This window comes from Asterias rubens, chromosome 10 (assembly GCF_902459465.1).
Source record: "Asterias rubens chromosome 10, eAstRub1.3, whole genome shotgun sequence".
NCBI lineage: Eukaryota > Metazoa > Echinodermata > Asteroidea > Forcipulatida > Asteriidae > Asterias > Asterias rubens.
Genome location: NC_047071.1, coordinates 304,712 through 322,165, shown reverse-complemented (window position 1 = coordinate 322,165; position 17,454 = coordinate 304,712). Strand labels below are relative to the sequence as shown.

The window sequence follows — 17,454 nt, the reverse complement described above, 5'->3', positions numbered from 1 at the left end:
TCAATAATAAAAATATACTAATAGTTCTGTACGCCCTGTGCTTAATGTACAGGAAAATATCAAATCAATTGTTTCCTGTGTATGTTGTTTTGGGGTGTTTTTTTTTATGGGCAATGCACACACCACACGTGAACGCACAATGTATCAATTTAAGGTAGCTGGTGTGCTCATGGAACCAACATAATCAAAGGATAAAACCAACCAGAATAATTCTAGTTAATTCTAGCAAATAAGCATTCATAGTTTAATATGGGTTAGATAAAAAGGTCCCATGCAAAACAAGTAAATAGCCAAAAGAATGGCCCTGCAACATGAGTACAACAATTCTTCATTTGGCAAAAGAACACACAGATATTCTATTGATTTCTTCAACTTTTTGGTTAAAGGTTTTTGAAAGCTAGGTTTCACTGAGTGGCAATTGACTTTGGTTGGTGGCTGGCTGCTGTCAATGGACCTAACTCAAGTTTATTAAAAAGAGACTGTGTGATTTTATGGACCAGTAAATCTATGCACATTTACTACTATGAATAGTTCACCGAATAGTCTTGCAAGTACATTGTATCAAGAAAATTCATTACCCTTCATAGTCCAATTGCACAGAGCTGCTTAAGTTAAGTAGAAAACTTTGCTTACAAAGTGTACCATTAATGACTTGTATCCTGCTTGTTTTTGCTCAGCAGAAAATTGTCAATCAACATCAAAGTGGCTAAGCAAAAACAGTTGTGCTTACCAGATTTAGGTTAACGGCCAAAACTGTCAAGTGTACCATTTGAGACTGGTATCCGCTCATTTTTGGTTAGCAGAAAATTCATACTCAAGCATTTCTATGAAACTCAGAGAACCAGCCAGAGAAAATAAACATTATTTAGTATTTTGGTTGGTAACCTGATTCTGGTAAGCAGCTTGATGACATTGGCCAAAATCTAGGTTGGGAATGTTTAAATATAAACAACAACATAGGGACATTGATGTCTGATAATCAAACAACTTCAATACCACAACACACCATAACAACTGTCAAATCACTCCAATACCACAAAACACCACAACGACATTCAAACTACACCAACACCCCGTGGTTGTTAAAAAAGCAGTGCATTTTCATTACATTGCAAGGAAAATGGAATGAGAAAAACGAAAAACAGCACAGCAAAAAAAAGGAAGACAGGATCAATCCTAGGTGAGGGTATAACATGCAAGGATTGGCCTTACCTGTCCCTAAACGGACCCCTGGTAGGTCCACGGCCATCCTGCCGATGATCACCACTGTATCGATCTGCCGAGCCAGGGGGACGTTGGTGCATGCGAGGGTTGGTAGGGAGTGGGTGACCACTAGGTGGGGGTAGGAGGGGGGTAGGGGGTAGACAATAGAACAAAGGACACATTGTGATTACATCGCAAGTGCATCTTTGGGCTATTTCTCTCCCATGGGGGTTGAGACTCCATTTATATATTGTTTGTTTTTCGCAACTTTTTTTTAAAGTGAACTTCTTGTGAGTGGTAATTTTCTCATGTCGCTTTTTAACAATAATGAAAATCCAAGTAGTGGTAATGATGACAGTATCTTAACTTCATAAGATTCTGGGCAAGTCCTGGTACAAGGAAAAAGGGTAATTCCTGATTTTGAACATGCTTCTATTTTGTACCACACTTGGGATGACCAAAAATACAACCACAGTGGATCGTTTTGAACTTCTTGGAATAATTCACTTTAATGTACATTAAAATACTCAACGCTGGTGAATAAACTTATTATATAAAACTGTTTCAAGACACCCCGACTATTTATACCAAAATAACAAAATGCACAATGACCTCAACTCAAAAACATATTGCATACCAACTGAAAATCCACTATTGCTATACTTGTAATCAACAAGTAAACGCATGTGTTCCAATATTTCAAGCACTGATTAACAAGCAAGGACCAAACACAGAGCACACCGGCTTACCTTTCCCTGTCGCCCCTGGATCGCTCCGATGCCCCCTCCCCACCAGAGAGGGGTCGTTTGATTCCCTGCTGGTGGCTATAGCTTTGGGTCTGTCCCTGGCCTGGGAAGTACCCTTCTCTTGGTTTAGATCCCCCAGCCCAGTCTGGAGCTCTCTGCTTGTGACCTTGTTGATTCCCACCGGTTGAATGTTTCATCTATGGAGCAAAAGTTATATATTATTTGTGTTTTTATACATACACTAAATTTAGACAAATTCTTCCCCCTCTTAAAGGCAGTGGACACTATTGGTAAGTACTCAAAATAATTATTAGCATAAAACCTTACTTGGTGATGAGTAATGGGGAGAGGTTGATAGTATAAAACATTGTGATAAACGGCTCCCTCTGAAGTTACATAGTTTTTAGGAAAGAAGCATTTTTCCATGAATTTGATTTCGAGACCTCATATTTAGAATTTGAGGTCTCGAAATCAACCATCTAAAAGCACACAACTTTGTGTGACAAGTGTTTTTTCTTTCATTATTATCTCACAACTATGACGACCAATTGAGCTCAAATTTTCACATGTTTGTTATTTTATGCATATGTTGAGATACACCAAATGACAAGACAATGCCCCTTATTTTTGACCGCGCGAGGGCGCTATAAATAGTATTTTGATCACTTCCGGGGGTACACGCGATTCGCCCTGCACAAATTAATAGGCGTTCTGTCACTTTTGTTGCGCCGTAGTTTCAATTTGCTTTAGAGGTGGATTATAACGGCTCCTTTAAAAGTCTTATTGTCTGTGATGGATTAGATGTCTGTGGTTATAATGTGTTCCAATCTTTAAAAATTGTTTTGGGTATGAATGAATATACCCCCGGAAGTGATTGAGAGCGCCCTCACGCGGTCAAAAATATGGCCCATTACAAATACACTGTAGTGTCCAGTGTCTTTAAAGCAAAGTATACCTTTAGTTTTTTTAACCATTCGCTTGTTTTAATCCTATATAAATATGTAGAAGTATACAATAAAACTAAAATGTGAAAATTTCCCTTCAAACATGGTCACGGTTTTTGCAGGAAATCTTGAGCGGTTATGTCCAAGGAGGAAGAATAATCCGTATTTGGAATACACAATCTAAGATGCGTTATTGACACTCGCAATATTAATCACATGTGAAACAATCTTGTTGGTCCGATGTCTGACTGTGTATTAAAACCACTATGAGTGTAAACATCTAAACAGATTCTAGCCGTTTTTTTTCCTCGTCTCGTTTCCTCTGTGTTACAACAACTCAGATTACTGGTTGACATTCTAGACCATCAAGTACAACTACATACCTCTTCCCTTTCCTCGTCTCGTTTCCTCTGTGTTACAACAACTCAGATTACTGGTTGACATTCTAGACCATCAAGTACAACTACAAACCTCTTCCCTTTCGTCGTCTCGTTTCCTCTGTGTTACAACAACTCAGATTACTGGTTGACATTCTAGACCATCAAGTACAACTACATACCTCTTCCCTTTCCTCGTCTCGTTTCCTCTGTGTTACAACAACTCAGATTACTGGTTGACATTCTAGACCATCAAGTACAACTACATACCTCTTCCCTTTCCTCGTCTCGTTTCCTCTGTGTTACAACAACTCAGATTACTGGTTGACATTCTAGACCATCAAGTACAACTACATACCTCTTCCCTTTCGTCGTCTCGTTTCCTCTGTGCATGTCTATACAATTTATATAATTTCTTGGCGTCGTACTCGGTGAACTTTGCAACAAACGTCCACAGGTAGCTAAGGAGCAAGAAATTGGTTAAATCAATTTAGACGCAGTTGCAAAAAATACATATATTCAATCATGTTTTTTTACTTTGTTCATTCAAACAGTTCAGCCTTCAAGAGACATCGTAAACCCAACCTTTTAAATTAATTTGTCTTGAAAATTTGATTATTTCTTTTACTTTGCAGAAAACTGGATTAAATCTTTTGCTAATCAGTTGGATTTATTCTTTTCCCTTAAGGATTCTTTCTTTTGCCTTGCAGACCAATTGGATTTCTTATTTTGCTTTAAAGACTTTTGAGACACTTGGTGGCAGCAGACTTACCAGGTAAGATCCATTGTTCTCAGTAAAGTCGGCATGCTAAGAACTACGTAAACAATGGAAATTTACCTAGTAAGTCTGCTGCAACCTAGCGTTCCAAAGCCTTCCATTGGATTCATTATTTGTTCTTGCAGATGATTGGGTTCTTTCTTTTACTTTGCAGACAATAGGGGACTTTTGAGACACTAGATATCAGCAGACTTACCAGGTTGATCCATTCTTCTTTGTTACGTGCTCTTGCTAACAACGTAACCAATGGAAATTTACCTACCTGGTAAGTCTGTTGCCACCTAGCCTTTTAAAGTATCCCAGTGGATTTCATTCTTTTGCCTTACAGACAATAGACCGATCCAGTAGGCTCCTCCCACGACGCACATGTGAGCAAGAACACGTGGGGCTCTCCACTGCTTTCTGCACAACTCTACCGCGTGCGCCAAGATATGCGCACGCATGTCGGACCTTATTTGTCGGACCTTTGTTGCTTTGTGATTGGTCAATACTCAATGGGGCAGAGCTTAATGTATCGGTCAATTGGATTGAAGCTTTACTAGAGATAAAAAGCAATATTAGCCATTCTGATTGGCACCATTTCAAACTACATACTAAGCTTTTTGTAAAATTTTTTTTTTTTTAATTGTCCATATTCTCAACTAATTGTATATTCACCCTTTCCACTCGTGGATCTTGTCCGCATCCTTGAGATTTAAGATGCAGTCAGTGATGTGATCACCGATCTTTAAGAGACACTGTCTGGTATGATTGACTTGTTCCTTCTCGGAGACTTCTTCCGGCGGGTTGTCAAGAAGCTTCAAGGCCTTTTTCACTGGTCTCATTTTCTCCTTACACTAAAAACAAGACAAGTATACAGTAATTGGGGTATTTTTCAAATTTGATTTTAGTCAATCAATGAAGTTCTGCAAATAGTTGAGATAACCCTAACTATGTCACCGTGGTCAAGTGGCTAGACCACAGGACTTGCAAACACAAGGTTGAAGGTTTGAATCCTACAAGCTAACCACTGATTTCACACTTACAAGAATAAATATTGTTGTCTAGTTACTGAATCACAACTTCTTGATTTGTGCAATTCATAATCATAGATGTAAAACCAATGTCTGTAAGAGAGATTGGCTGTTGCCAGCTTGGTGTTCATATCCCCTTGCCGGAGTTTGCCGAGTTCCCTTGACAGGAAGATCATCTTAACAAACAAACAAACAAACACCCCTCCCCCCCAAACACCCATAAGGACAAAAACAAGATCCTCCTGACGGCCATAGATCTGAGGTTTCATTGATTGGACACAAACGTTGCAAGTCGTCACAATGCAAAGTTTAAACTAACAGCCTGGAAGAGGGATGGTAAAGAAACAGTTCGCCAGTCTTTGGAAAGTTAATGGTAGTGTGTTTTGTTTTATTGTTTTTTTTAAATCCTGATTGATGTTTTAAGCGTTTTAAGCGGGAGAGCTTTAAGAGCATCGGTGCCAAGTCACCGGCGTGTGGGTTCGAATCCCGGTCGTGACACTTGTGTCCTTGAGCAAGATACCTTACTATAATTGCTTCTTTTCACCCAGGGGTATAAATAAATGGGTATCCGCTCTGTCACAACACCAATAAGTATTTTTAAGTATGAAGCTAGTCCTGGCTTTTTATGCTATTGGTGATTCAACTTTGGGTGGTCAGGTTGGTGTAGTGGTATCTTTCCTCGCCTTCCACCTCTACAACCCTGGTTCGAATCCCGCAGGGGACACTTAAACTATGTGGATTGGGTTTCAGTCCCTACCTTACTGCATGGGTTTTCCCTGGAATCATTCTCCAGGGTTTTCCTACCCACATCTACAACTGAAACTTCCTTCCTTGTGTTTTCTCCATTGGGTTCTTAGCTAGTACAGTGATTAAGTTTACTTCTCTCCATTGCGTCCTTAGCTAGTACAGTGATTAAGTTTACTTCTCTCCATTGCGTCCTTATCTAGTACAGTGATTAAGTTTACTTCTCTCCATTGCGTCCTTAGCTAGTACAGTGATTAAGTTTACTTCTCTCCATTGCGTCCTTATCTAGTACAGTGATTAAGTTTACTTCTCTCCATTGCGTCCTTAGCTAGTACAGTGATTAAGTTTACTTCTCTCCATTGCGTCCTTAGCTAGTACAGTGATTAAGTTTACTTCTCTCCATTGCGTCCTTAGCTAGTACAGTGATTAAGTTTATCTTCTCTCCATTGCGTCCTTAGCTAGTACAGTGATTAAGTTTACTTCTCTCCATTGCGTCCTTAGCTAGTACAGTGATTAAGTTTACTTCTCTCCATTGCGTCCTTAGCTAGTTCAGTGATTAAGTTTACTTCTCTCCATTGCGTCCTTAGCTAGTACAGTGATTAAGTTTACTTCTCTCCATTGCGTCCTTAGCTAGTTCAGTGATTAAGTTTACTTCTCTCCATTGCGTCCTTAGCTAGTACAGTGATTAAGTTTACTTCTCTCCATTGCGTCCTTAGCTAGTACAGTGATTAAGTTTACTTCTCTCCATTGCGTCCCTAGCTAGTACAGTGATTAGGTTTACTTCTCTCCATTGCGTCCTTAGCTAGTACAGTGATTAAGTTTACTTCTCTCCATTGCGTCCTTAGCTAGTACAGTGATTAAGTTTTTATGAGAGTCCTTGGCTTCACAACAAGATTAAAATAAAGTGAAAATGAAATGGACACTTACGGCACTAAATGTAGCCTCATCCAGCTCGCCTGTTGGGTCGATAAAAACTGGATTTCTCTGGGCTGTGATATGCATAGGGGGTAACTCCTTGTGACCCTTCTTGGCTCCTTTGGGTTCAGGCTTCTCCTTACCCTATAAACAATCAAGAATTAAAAATAAACATAATCAAAATAGTTGTAGAGGAAAGGCACAACTGAGTAAATATGACTTCCTGAAAAATAATATGCATGGATAATTTCATAATTAGATTGGCTGATTGGGGGCATTTTTTCAGCAATGTCAGTTTTCGGGAGTAGATTTTGGAGATCTTTTTATCAATTTCAATTTTGGGAGGATATTGGGGAGGGTGGGGACCCTTGACAGATCATTCAATTTCAATATTGAATGAATGTTACAATACATGCTTTCGTTTTGTTTTTTTCCCTTAAAGGATTTGGGTACTTTTTGTAACACAAAACACAATGGCCACAGATTGACATTAAACTTACACCATTTGAAGATAACGATAGTAGAAAGCTTACCTTAAAATATTACTTGCTGAGGTGCTGTAGTTTTTGAGAAATGAGTAAAACAGTGTCTCTAAAACACATTTTACATGCTAAAATAATTTTCGTCTCACGAGACGAAAATTGTTTTCGCGACTTGTTTACTCATTTCTCAAACACTACAGCACTTCAGCAAGTAATATTTTAAGGGAAGCTTTCTACCATCATTATCTTCAACATATTTAAACAATGTGAGTTTAATGTAAATCTGTGGACATTGTGCTTTGTGTCCTACAAAAAGTACCCAGACCCTCTAAGATAAATGACAAATGTAATGAATAGCATTATTCAGTTCTAAGAAGTTTCACTTCTGAAAAAATAAGAGGCTGGCTTTTACATTTTTTTAATTCAAAGTATCCTTTTATAGTAAAGCAATCTTGGATTTATCTTTTCAAACAAACACAGCGTGAACAATCAATTACTGTTTTTCTGGTGTCAAATTCTCTTCCATACCTTCTTGTCTTTTTTTGGTTCTGGCTCATCATCAACGATCTCTCCTTCTTCTTCCGGCTCCTCCGTCTTCACCTTCTTTTTCTTCCTCTTTGTCTCTCCTTGCTCCTTATTCTCCTTCTCTTCCTTTGCATCATCTTTTGCTTTCTTACGTCCTCCCTTCCTGCCTTTCGTCTTCTTGGTCGGCTCAGGGTGGGCCTCCTCATTATTGTCGGCTTTCTTACGGTTATTGGCTTTGGTCTTTGGTTCTCGTTTGACGGTTGCTGGTGTGGTGGATGACGTTTCTTTGATTTTCCTGGATTTCTTTGGTTGCTGGTGGTTAAGAAAAACAATTTGTTTTTATGTACACGTAGAGAGTTCAGTTGGTCTTGTTTATAACTCGGGCTGTGTTTGAGCTGGCGGCTGTGGCTTCTACTGCTCCTAAGGGCAGCCTACTAGTATATGTCAATGTATGTTGACATATAAGACCCAAGGTCGGACATGCCAAAGTATGCCCAATAGATTAAAAACACACTATGAATCTTGTTGGCAAAAACAACAACCTACCTACCCCTGGCAGAAACAATCAAACAAACAAACAAACGACCAGGCTTTCTTGAATACCAAGCTTGAGAAACAATTTTTTTTTCAACAAACTATTTTGACTGATGTTTAGTACTTTCTTTAGGTGCAACATTGAAGTATCTCCTCTTGGATGAAGTACAGGTTCAGAAAGGCTGACCAGTTCTTATTCAACTAGATATTTTGAGTGTATGTTTGAGCGCCTATCTTATCCGCCATTTGAGGAGTCAAAATTTTGCACTAAGGAATTGACTCCCAAAATGATGGAAATGGCAGGCGCCCATTTTTAGGAGGTGCGTTCCGCGTTTTACAAGGGGTCTATAGTTTTTGCTCACCTCGGCTATCAATTCCTCCTTGTCTCTCTGCTTCTTCAGTAGTTTGATGAGGTACTCACATCTCGTCTGAAGCTGCTTGCCTTGGGGCTTCTTCTGTGGATCTGTCCACAGAATCTAAAGAAGATCGGAAACGAATTGAATTCAAAATGGAAGATAAACAAATACAAGCTCTGTTTTGAACAGCGGTGTAGCTGAACAAAAGAAGGGTTTTAAAGCAGAACAAATCTGAAGTTGATCTTGGTCTCCCCTTGTTAATCGTTGCGGTACCTGCTGCTAAAATAAAGGATTCTAACTGCCTCTAGCTACCAGGCAGTCTCGGTGGTCTAGTTGGCAAGACATCTGCTCTAGATTGGCAAGTTCGTGGGTTGAATCCCACCTGGGTAATATGCCTGTGATTTTGTTCTCCACAGAACTTGGGAAAGTAGTGAGTTATCAGTGCACTTATATCGACACACATATCGATGTAGGGGTAAAAACAAATAACATTCTTATTTATCTTGCTGGTGAATCCTTAGAGTGCGATATTGTGTTTGGGAACAAAATTTATTCTAGCTAAGTTTGGGTTTGAAAACAAAATTGACTGGAGCGGGTCATAAACCCCAACGACCTTCGAATTAACACTAGCTCTACCAACTGAGCTATTCAGCCCTATGCTAGCAGTCTCCTATCAATCAATATCTTAATACAGGGTGCCAGTCAGAAGCCATATAATCGTTGGCTGCCGTATAGCCAGGGATCACACCCAAGTTTACGATACAACCTGAGAAGCGGCCGCCAGGTGATCACCTAACTGATCAAATGGATGCCACTTTTTAATATTGTAATAAACCACAACGGAAACTGACTGGTAAGTTTTAGCCAGTCAATATCCCTTAGTGTTTATTACGTGATATTCATTGTAGCTTCTCACCTTATCATGAAGATTGAGTTCTGGATCCATCTTGATTGCTTCCCAGCTGCCCATACCATACTCATAGATACCCTTCAGTAGATTCGAGTCATCATCTACACCCCACTCAACGTCCCAATGTGCTACCTTAGCACGACACTCTAGCTGATACCTAAAGCAAAAACAAAAGTTGTTTTTGTTTTCATTTCATAGATTTTGATTGTGAAGCCAAGGACTCTCAGCATCACTGACCTAGACAAGAACCCAATGGAGAGAAGACAAGGGAGGAAGTTTCATTCTTAGATATGGGAGGAAAACCCTAGATAATTTTTCTAAGAAAACCCATGCAGTCAGGTAGAGACTGAAAACCCTATCCACATAGTACCCCAGCATGATTCGAACCAGGGCCCTCATTGTTCATTGGGGACAAAGCATATTATACCAGAAAAAACCTATACGCGAGGCCTGATACTTCATGGAGGAAACGAAGGCGATGACCTCGCTGCCCCCTGGTCAGTGCCTTGGTGCCCTTGAAATACTCCTGTAGAAATTCACAATTTCCTCAAATGGTGCCCTTTACTAAGAAGAAAATGCCTTGGTGCCCTTGCAGGAAGAGTGAAGTTTGCAGGGCACTGCTATCGCCACCCTGAGCTGACAGCCAGCAAGCTTGCCCTCTGGGAGCCAAAGCAAGAGGGCAAGGTCAGTGCCCTGCAAACTTGACTATTACCGTGGTATAAGAAGGACAGTTTGTAATAATTATCATTGCTTGCATCCAAACTTACTTCTTTCTCTCCACAGGATCAGCGGGAATACTTTGTACTAATGCTTTGAATTCATCTTCATGTTTGAGCAATGACGGAGCATTAATGGTCACACCAGATATCTTCAATGTTGCTCCTCTCTTCTTGCCTGCAAAGTCAATCAGAAAACTCATTCTTACCACGGCCCTTCAGTGGTAAAACAGCCAAACTCAAAAATGTGAACCCCTCCATCATAATGAAGAATATCTAGTAGAGTCTCATTCCATGTAACTTGACAAACAACATGAATCATAACAACAACAAATTGAAAACAATGAATTTGTTATTCATGTACTTTTAGGTTGCCTAAATCTTGATTTAACTTGCTATGGTCTTACCTTTTTGTCGAATGATTAATAAAGATGTAAAAACAGACCATTTTTGAGCCATGTTCTTGTCCTAATTATCATAAAATGTTCGTAAATAATTTCCAACAGAAAAACATTCCTCCTTTGAAGCCGCGATCCTGAGTTATCCCAACATTGCCACCTTCTGCAACAGATCTATTCTCACATTTGTTCCTATTTGGCCTAGATGTTTCCCCAATGCTTTTAGAATGGTGCCAAACGCTCCAACCACCACTGGTACTACATGTACTTTCAGAATGGTGCCAAACGCTCCAACCACCACTGGTACTACATGTACATGTGCTTTCAGAATGGTGCCAAACGCTCCAACCACCACTGGTACTACATGTACTTTCAGAATGGTGCTAAACGCTCCAACCACCACTGCTACTACATGTACTTTCAGAATGGTGCTAAACGCTCCAACCACCACTGGTACTACATGTACTTTCAGAATGGTGCCAAACGCTCCAACCACCACTGCTACTACATGTACTTTCAGAATGGTGCCAAACGCTCCAACCACCACTGGTACTACATGTACTTTCAGAATGGTGCTAAACGCTCCAACCACCACTGGTACTACATGTACTTTCAGAATGGTGCCAAACGCTCCAACCACCACTGCTACTACATGTACTTTCAGAATGGTGCTAAACGCTTCAACCACCACTGGTACTACATGTACTTTCAGAATGGTGCCAAACGCTCCAACCACCACTGGTACTACATGTACTTTCAGAATGGTGCCAAACGCTCCAACCACCACTGGTACTACATGTACTTTCAGAATGGTGCTGAACGCTCCAACCACCACTGGTACTACATGTACTTTCAGAATGGTGCCAAACGCTCCAACCACCACTGGTACTACATGTACTTTCAGAATGGTGCTAAACGCTCCAACCACCACTGCAATTACATGTACTTTCAGAATGGTGCTAAACGCTTCAACCACCACTGGTACTACATGTACTTTCAGAATGGTGCCAAACGCTCCAACCACCACTGGTACTACATGTACTTTCAGAATGGTGCCAAACGCTCCAACCACCACTGCTACTACATGTACTTTCAGAATGGTGCTAAACGCTCAAACCACCACTGCGACTACATGTACTTTCAGAATGGTGCCAAACGCTCCAACCACCACTGGTACTACATGTACTTTCAGAATGGTGCCAAACGCTCCAACCACCACTGCTACTACATGTACTTTCAGAATGGTGCTAAACGCTCAAACCACCACTGCTACTACATGTACTTTCAGAATGGTGCTAAACGCTCCAACCACCACTGGTACTACATGTACTTTCAGAATGGTGCCAAACGCTCCAACCACCACTGGTACTACATGTACTTTCAGAATGGTGCTAAACGCTCCAACCACCACTGCTACTACATGTACTTTCAGAATGGTGCTAAACGCTCCAACCACCACTGGTACTACATGTACTTTCAGAATGGTGCTAAACGCTCCAACCACCACTGGTACTACATGTACTTTCAGAATGGTGCTAAACGCTCCAACCACCACTGCTACTACATGTACTTTCAGAATGGTGCTAAACGCTCCAACCACCACTGGTACTACATGTACTTTCAGAATGGTGCTAAACGCTCCAACCACCACTGGTACTACATGTACTTTCAGAATGGTGCTAAACGCTCCAACCACCACTGGTACTACATGTACTTTTACTTTCACATGTATTATAAAGGCTGTTTTGATTGTACTCCTTTCTTCAATATTTCTGAATGACATACCATCAAAGTCAGCCTCTTCACGTAGTCTCTCTTCATATTCATGGACTGCTCTTGAACATCCTTCATGGATCATTGTCCCAAGCTTCATTAAGTCTGCTTGAGACTTCTCTTGCAGTTCTGCATCGCCGGCTATTGCTTCTAATCTGTGAGCCAATCAAATCATAACACAGAAAGTCCAAGACACAATGTCAGTTTAGGTTTAGTCCTAGCTCAAGCCTACATGCTTCAGCAAGATAAGCCCATCTTATCATATTCCTGTTCCCACCTTCGCGCACATGAAACAGAAAGTCCAAGACACAATTTTAGTTTAGGTTTAGTCCTAGCTCAAGCCTCCATACTTCACCAAGATAAGCCCAGCTTATCCTATTTCTGTTCCCACCTTTGCGCACCATCAAGCCAAGCCTAACTACCAGTTAATCTCCAAGACAGTACTTAAGCAGTCCAGCAGTCTATACTGAAGACGATCGGACCATACTGAATGTAGCTTTCAGTTGTCAACCACCCAAAACCAACGCTACTCAAAAGAGATTTACACATGGTGCCAAGGCAAAACCTCAACTGATGTATTCCCACAATAATAAGTTTAAAATCCTATTTATTGAGCTGCTTATGCACAAAATTAAGCTCAACACAAAGCAATTTTGCTTATCAATTAATGGTTACCAGCTATATTTTTTCACTATTTGTAATTGGTTTCCTGCCAATCTTTGCTTAACTGACATTTTGTATCAACTGAAAAACTTCAAGGGAAACTGAGTGGGTAAATTAAAAAAATATATTTTGAGTTGAAAAAAAAAGAATTGCAAGAGTGGGACTTGAACATATGAACTCCACCAACTGAGCTATTTAGCACTGACAATTTTTGAGTATTATTTTCTGGCTAAGCAGCTCTATGAAACTGGACCCTGATAGCATTAGTAGCCACTATCTCATCTACACAAATAAAACATAAGGTGGTTATGAATTAAACATAACACGGTAAGCATCATTACAATGGCAGACTGTTTGGGGCGCTATGTGGTGGCAGACGTACCATGTAAATCCAATGTTCTAAGAAGTGCTTTGAACAAGACAACCAATGGCCATTGACCTGGCACGTCTGCTGCCACCTAGTGATCAGAAAAAGCCAACTCCTCTGAAAGGAAAATGTGCTTACCTTGTGAGAGGTTCACCAAATTTCTTGTAACTCTTAATGAATCTGAAAAACGAGGGGAAAACACATATTTCATTCAGTGTTCATAGTAAACAAATCTTGTTTTGTTTGAATTTGTTCATATATAGATTTTTGATGAGAGATCACCTAACACCAAAAGGCTGCACGGCGTCTTCAAGGGGAGGACTCCAAAAGAAGCACAGTGCCACCTACTCCTGGTGCTGAAATAGGTTTACCCCTTTCACTGTCTGTAAGGCTGTATGATTGGGTATCATCCACTGAGAGCCTGGCTGGTAAAGCAGAATGCACTACCTTCCCAACTTTTTACGAAGCAATTATGGTAAGGAGTGTCTTGACCGGGTATCGAACCCACACTCTGCTGCTGAAAGCACCAGAGCTTGGGTCCGGTGAACTTGACTGTCCAACCACGACTTGCCACAGATGAACCTCTTGTAATACGCTTAGGGCCTTGGCAATCAATACACCGATCCATAAGGCTCCACCCACGGCACACGTGTGAGCAACAACGCATGAGCCTCTCCAATGCCATGCTGCACAACTCTGCCGCGCGCACCTAGTATGCGCACACGCATGTCGGACTTTATAGTGTCTGACTTTTGGTTGTGCAATGGGTTGTAATTGGTCAATATGCAATGGGGCGTAGCTTAATGGACCGGTTCATTGCAACATATCAATATCAATCAAACAATTACATAGCAAAGAACAGTGAAGCATAATAGCAAGTTAATGAAACATATGGTACATGTATATAAGCACCAAGCATATGGAGGATCAATCTTACCGTCTTATTTCAGCATCGGTGAATCCATGTACACCATCTCGACGTGAGGTCCTTGGTCTACCACGCGGCCTCTTGGCTTTCTTGTCTGCGTCACTGTCGTCCGTTTCACTGCTAGAGCTCGACGACCGCGACCTCTTGGTGCGCTTCTTGAGAGCGACTGAGGCTTCAGAGTCACTGCCTTGGTATGTCATCTGTAATAGGGTCAACCAAAATTGAAACTAGAATTAAGACTTTATTTCAGGACCTACGGCTCGGGCCTTTATCGCACAGCCACGACCCTGTCGGTTTTAAATGGCAGTTTAAGAACTCGCCGCTACCCTTTTATTCCCGCCTCTGGCTCTGTCAGTCCTTTGTCACTCAGCCATGACCCTGGCGGTGTTAAATGGCAGTTCAAATCCTTGCAGGGGCGTTTCCTTAATGGTGGCTTCTTATATAGTGCTCAGGTCCGTCATGCTACCTAAGTGTTCCTTGTGCATGCAGTGCAGTTGGTTGCCCTTAAGTTGCCTGAAAAAGTTGCCCTGTGTCACATGGTCTTTATGAAATAGATGTTAAACTTGCATTGGGGATTCAAACTGCCTCTCGCTACATGGCAATTTCGGTAGTCTAGTTGGTAAGACACTGCTCTAGAATTGCAAGGGTCGTGGGTTCGAATCCCACCCGAGTAATATGCCTGTGATATTTTTTCACAGGACTCTGGAGAGTACTGAGTATACAGTGCAAACACACATCGGTGTATGGGTAAAAACGAAAATTAATATGGTCTTTATGGTGATGAATGATTGTTGGTTTGAATGACTCTTACCCTGTTGACTTGTTTACGGACTCTTGGAGGTAAATAGAGCTGGAGTTGCTCTTTCTGTTTCTCATCTTCCTCTACTTTGAGGCGATTGACTGCAGGAATGATGTCTTCCCAATCCTTGCCAGTATCCTCTACCACCGTCTCTTCATCCATCGTGGAGAAATTGGCAACCTGAAAGAGTCAATCAGTTTAAAGAGTTGCAAAGCCTAAGACAATGAGAAATTGGCAACCTGAAAGAGACAATCAGTTTAAAGAGTTGCAAAGCCCATTAGAAAAAGAGTACATGGGGCCAATTTTTTAGAGTTATTTTTTCACTTTGAAGTTTTGCGTTTATGGAAAAGACATTTCTCATATTGTGAATTCCAATTAAAGATTATTCTTCCTGTTTGGACATAACCATTCAAGGTTTTTTACATTATCGCAAAAACTCTAATACCTTTTGAAATGAAATTTGCACAGGTTGGGTTTTATGTTATGTATCTCCAACTATACAGGATTGAAGCAAACAGTGGGTTTCAATTACCAAACCTACACAATCCCTTTAAAGCCATTGAACACTTTCGGTAAATAGTATTGTCTAAGGCCCACACTTCGTGTATCACAACTTATATATAAAAAATAACAAACCTGTGAAAATTTAGGCTCAATCGGTCATCGGAGACGGGAGAAAATAACGAGAAAACCCACCCTTGTTTCCGCACGTTTCGCCGTGTCATGACATGTGTTTAACATAAATCTGCAAATCTCGATATCGAGAGTTGATATTGTTTTAATGTTTTCTCAAAAAGTAAAGCACTTTCATGGAATAATATTTCGAGAGAAGTCTTTCACCATTACCTTCTGTAAACCCTGTAAATTATTTGTAAATCTGTGATCTGAAAAATTCTGTACCGAAAGTGTCCACTAGCTTTAAACTTATTTGAGACGCCCTTCAGGTGTAAAAAGCGCTATACAAAAGCCGACTATTATTATTATTATTATTATTATTATTATTGATAATTACACTCACTTTGAATTGTGAGAGGAGCTCTTCCCCTGCTCCTCCATTATCCTCAGCTTCTCTCGTCTCTGCCCTCTCTAAGATCGCATCAATATCCATCTCCTAAAGAGGGGACAAGGAAGTAAAAAGACAAATAAGTAAAGTAAGTAATGTCTATTTACACAAAAAAACATGTCAACTGTAACCCTTTAGAGACAATGGCTGCCACAAGGGGATTGTCCACAATGGCCATAGCGGCTCCAACGTTACTTCCATTCATATAAAGAGGTCAAAGAATGGTCTTGTCCGGATGTATGTTAACATAGTATCACAATTTCTTAACACAACACTAAATTTTCTGTTGACAAAACGTACACGTAAACTTCTTTTTAAAAATGGTGCATATGCTATGCAAATAAATGGGTCTCATAACATATGCAAATAAATGGGTCTTGGAATTTGACCAAAGCTCCACAAAATTGTACGAAAAACAATGAGCGCTTTGATATCATTAAAACATTTATTTTGACTTATTTATAAGATTAATTTAACTGCCTTTAATCTCGAATGGTCGTTTGGCTATCCTCTAGGAAAATGTCAAACCGAAGCAAAAGCACTGGATAAACTTTGGAATACTTTGGGTTGAATGATTCAAAAACTTAAAGTTCATATTTATGTGAACAACAGAGAAAAAGATAGTTTGCAAAACATTTTGTTTTGACTCTGCCGGGATCTTGCCCCCTTCTGCGAAGTTTCCTACCTGCTGTTCAACCTCCTCCCCATCAGCCTCCTTGAATAAATCTTCAACCCCAAACTTTAAAATGGCCGCCAACTCCTCCTTGTTGAATGGTGTATGACTGAAACAAGTGAATTCAAGATACAATCCAAATCAATTTTAAAAACAAGTAAAATTGCATAGATTGTGGCAGCTTGATAATGAAACATGAAGATAGCCCATATCGCTCCCCAAAGAACTCTTCTACAGAAATAGTACTATAACCATAGTCAGTGCTTTTTCTTTATGTAGAAAAGTACTCTTGCCCTAACAAGCAAGTAATTCCCTGCCTGGTTTCGTTTTGTGGATCAGGTTGGCTCAGTGGTTTATTTTCCTGCCCGTCACATGACCAGAGTCATGTATGTATAGCATTCAATTTCTTCCTGTATAAAAACAGGATTACCAACCAAATTGCCACGTGATTTTCAGGATGAGCAAACAACAGCTGAATACCAGTATTAAGCAGTATGCAACAAATAGCAATTTGGTTGGTAATCCTGTTTTTATCAAGGAAAAAATT

At 40.3% G+C, this 17,454-nt stretch overlaps 1 protein-coding gene across 5 annotated transcripts in view; it reads right to left on the bottom strand.

The window, feature by feature from the left end:
* Window positions 1-17,454, bottom strand: part of LOC117295928 (chromodomain-helicase-DNA-binding protein 1-like) — a 44,764-nt gene that overhangs the window by 4,598 nt on the left and 22,712 nt on the right. For 4 of the 5 annotated variants that reach the window (XM_033778727.1, XM_033778730.1, XM_033778726.1 and 1 more), the window contains 15 exons: window positions 16,920-17,016; window positions 16,190-16,282; window positions 15,184-15,351; window positions 14,382-14,572; window positions 13,583-13,624; window positions 12,427-12,569; window positions 10,295-10,421; window positions 9,534-9,684; window positions 8,624-8,737; window positions 7,731-8,039; window positions 6,733-6,864; window positions 4,706-4,884; window positions 3,629-3,731; window positions 1,953-2,146; window positions 1,213-1,332 (listed from right to left, as the gene is read on the bottom strand). In XM_033778727.1, the coding sequence (XP_033634618.1) occupies window positions 1,213-1,332; window positions 1,953-2,146; window positions 3,629-3,731; window positions 4,706-4,884; window positions 6,733-6,864; window positions 7,731-8,039; window positions 8,624-8,737; window positions 9,534-9,684; window positions 10,295-10,421; window positions 12,427-12,569; window positions 13,583-13,624; window positions 14,382-14,572; window positions 15,184-15,351; window positions 16,190-16,282; window positions 16,920-17,016 (2,163 nt within the window). The remainder of the gene's footprint in view (window positions 1-1,212; window positions 1,333-1,952; window positions 2,147-3,628; window positions 3,732-4,705; window positions 4,885-6,732; window positions 6,865-7,730; window positions 8,040-8,623; window positions 8,738-9,533; window positions 9,685-10,294; window positions 10,422-12,426; window positions 12,570-13,582; window positions 13,625-14,381; window positions 14,573-15,183; window positions 15,352-16,189; window positions 16,283-16,919; window positions 17,017-17,454) is intronic. The other variant, XM_033778728.1, reaches the window with a different exon arrangement.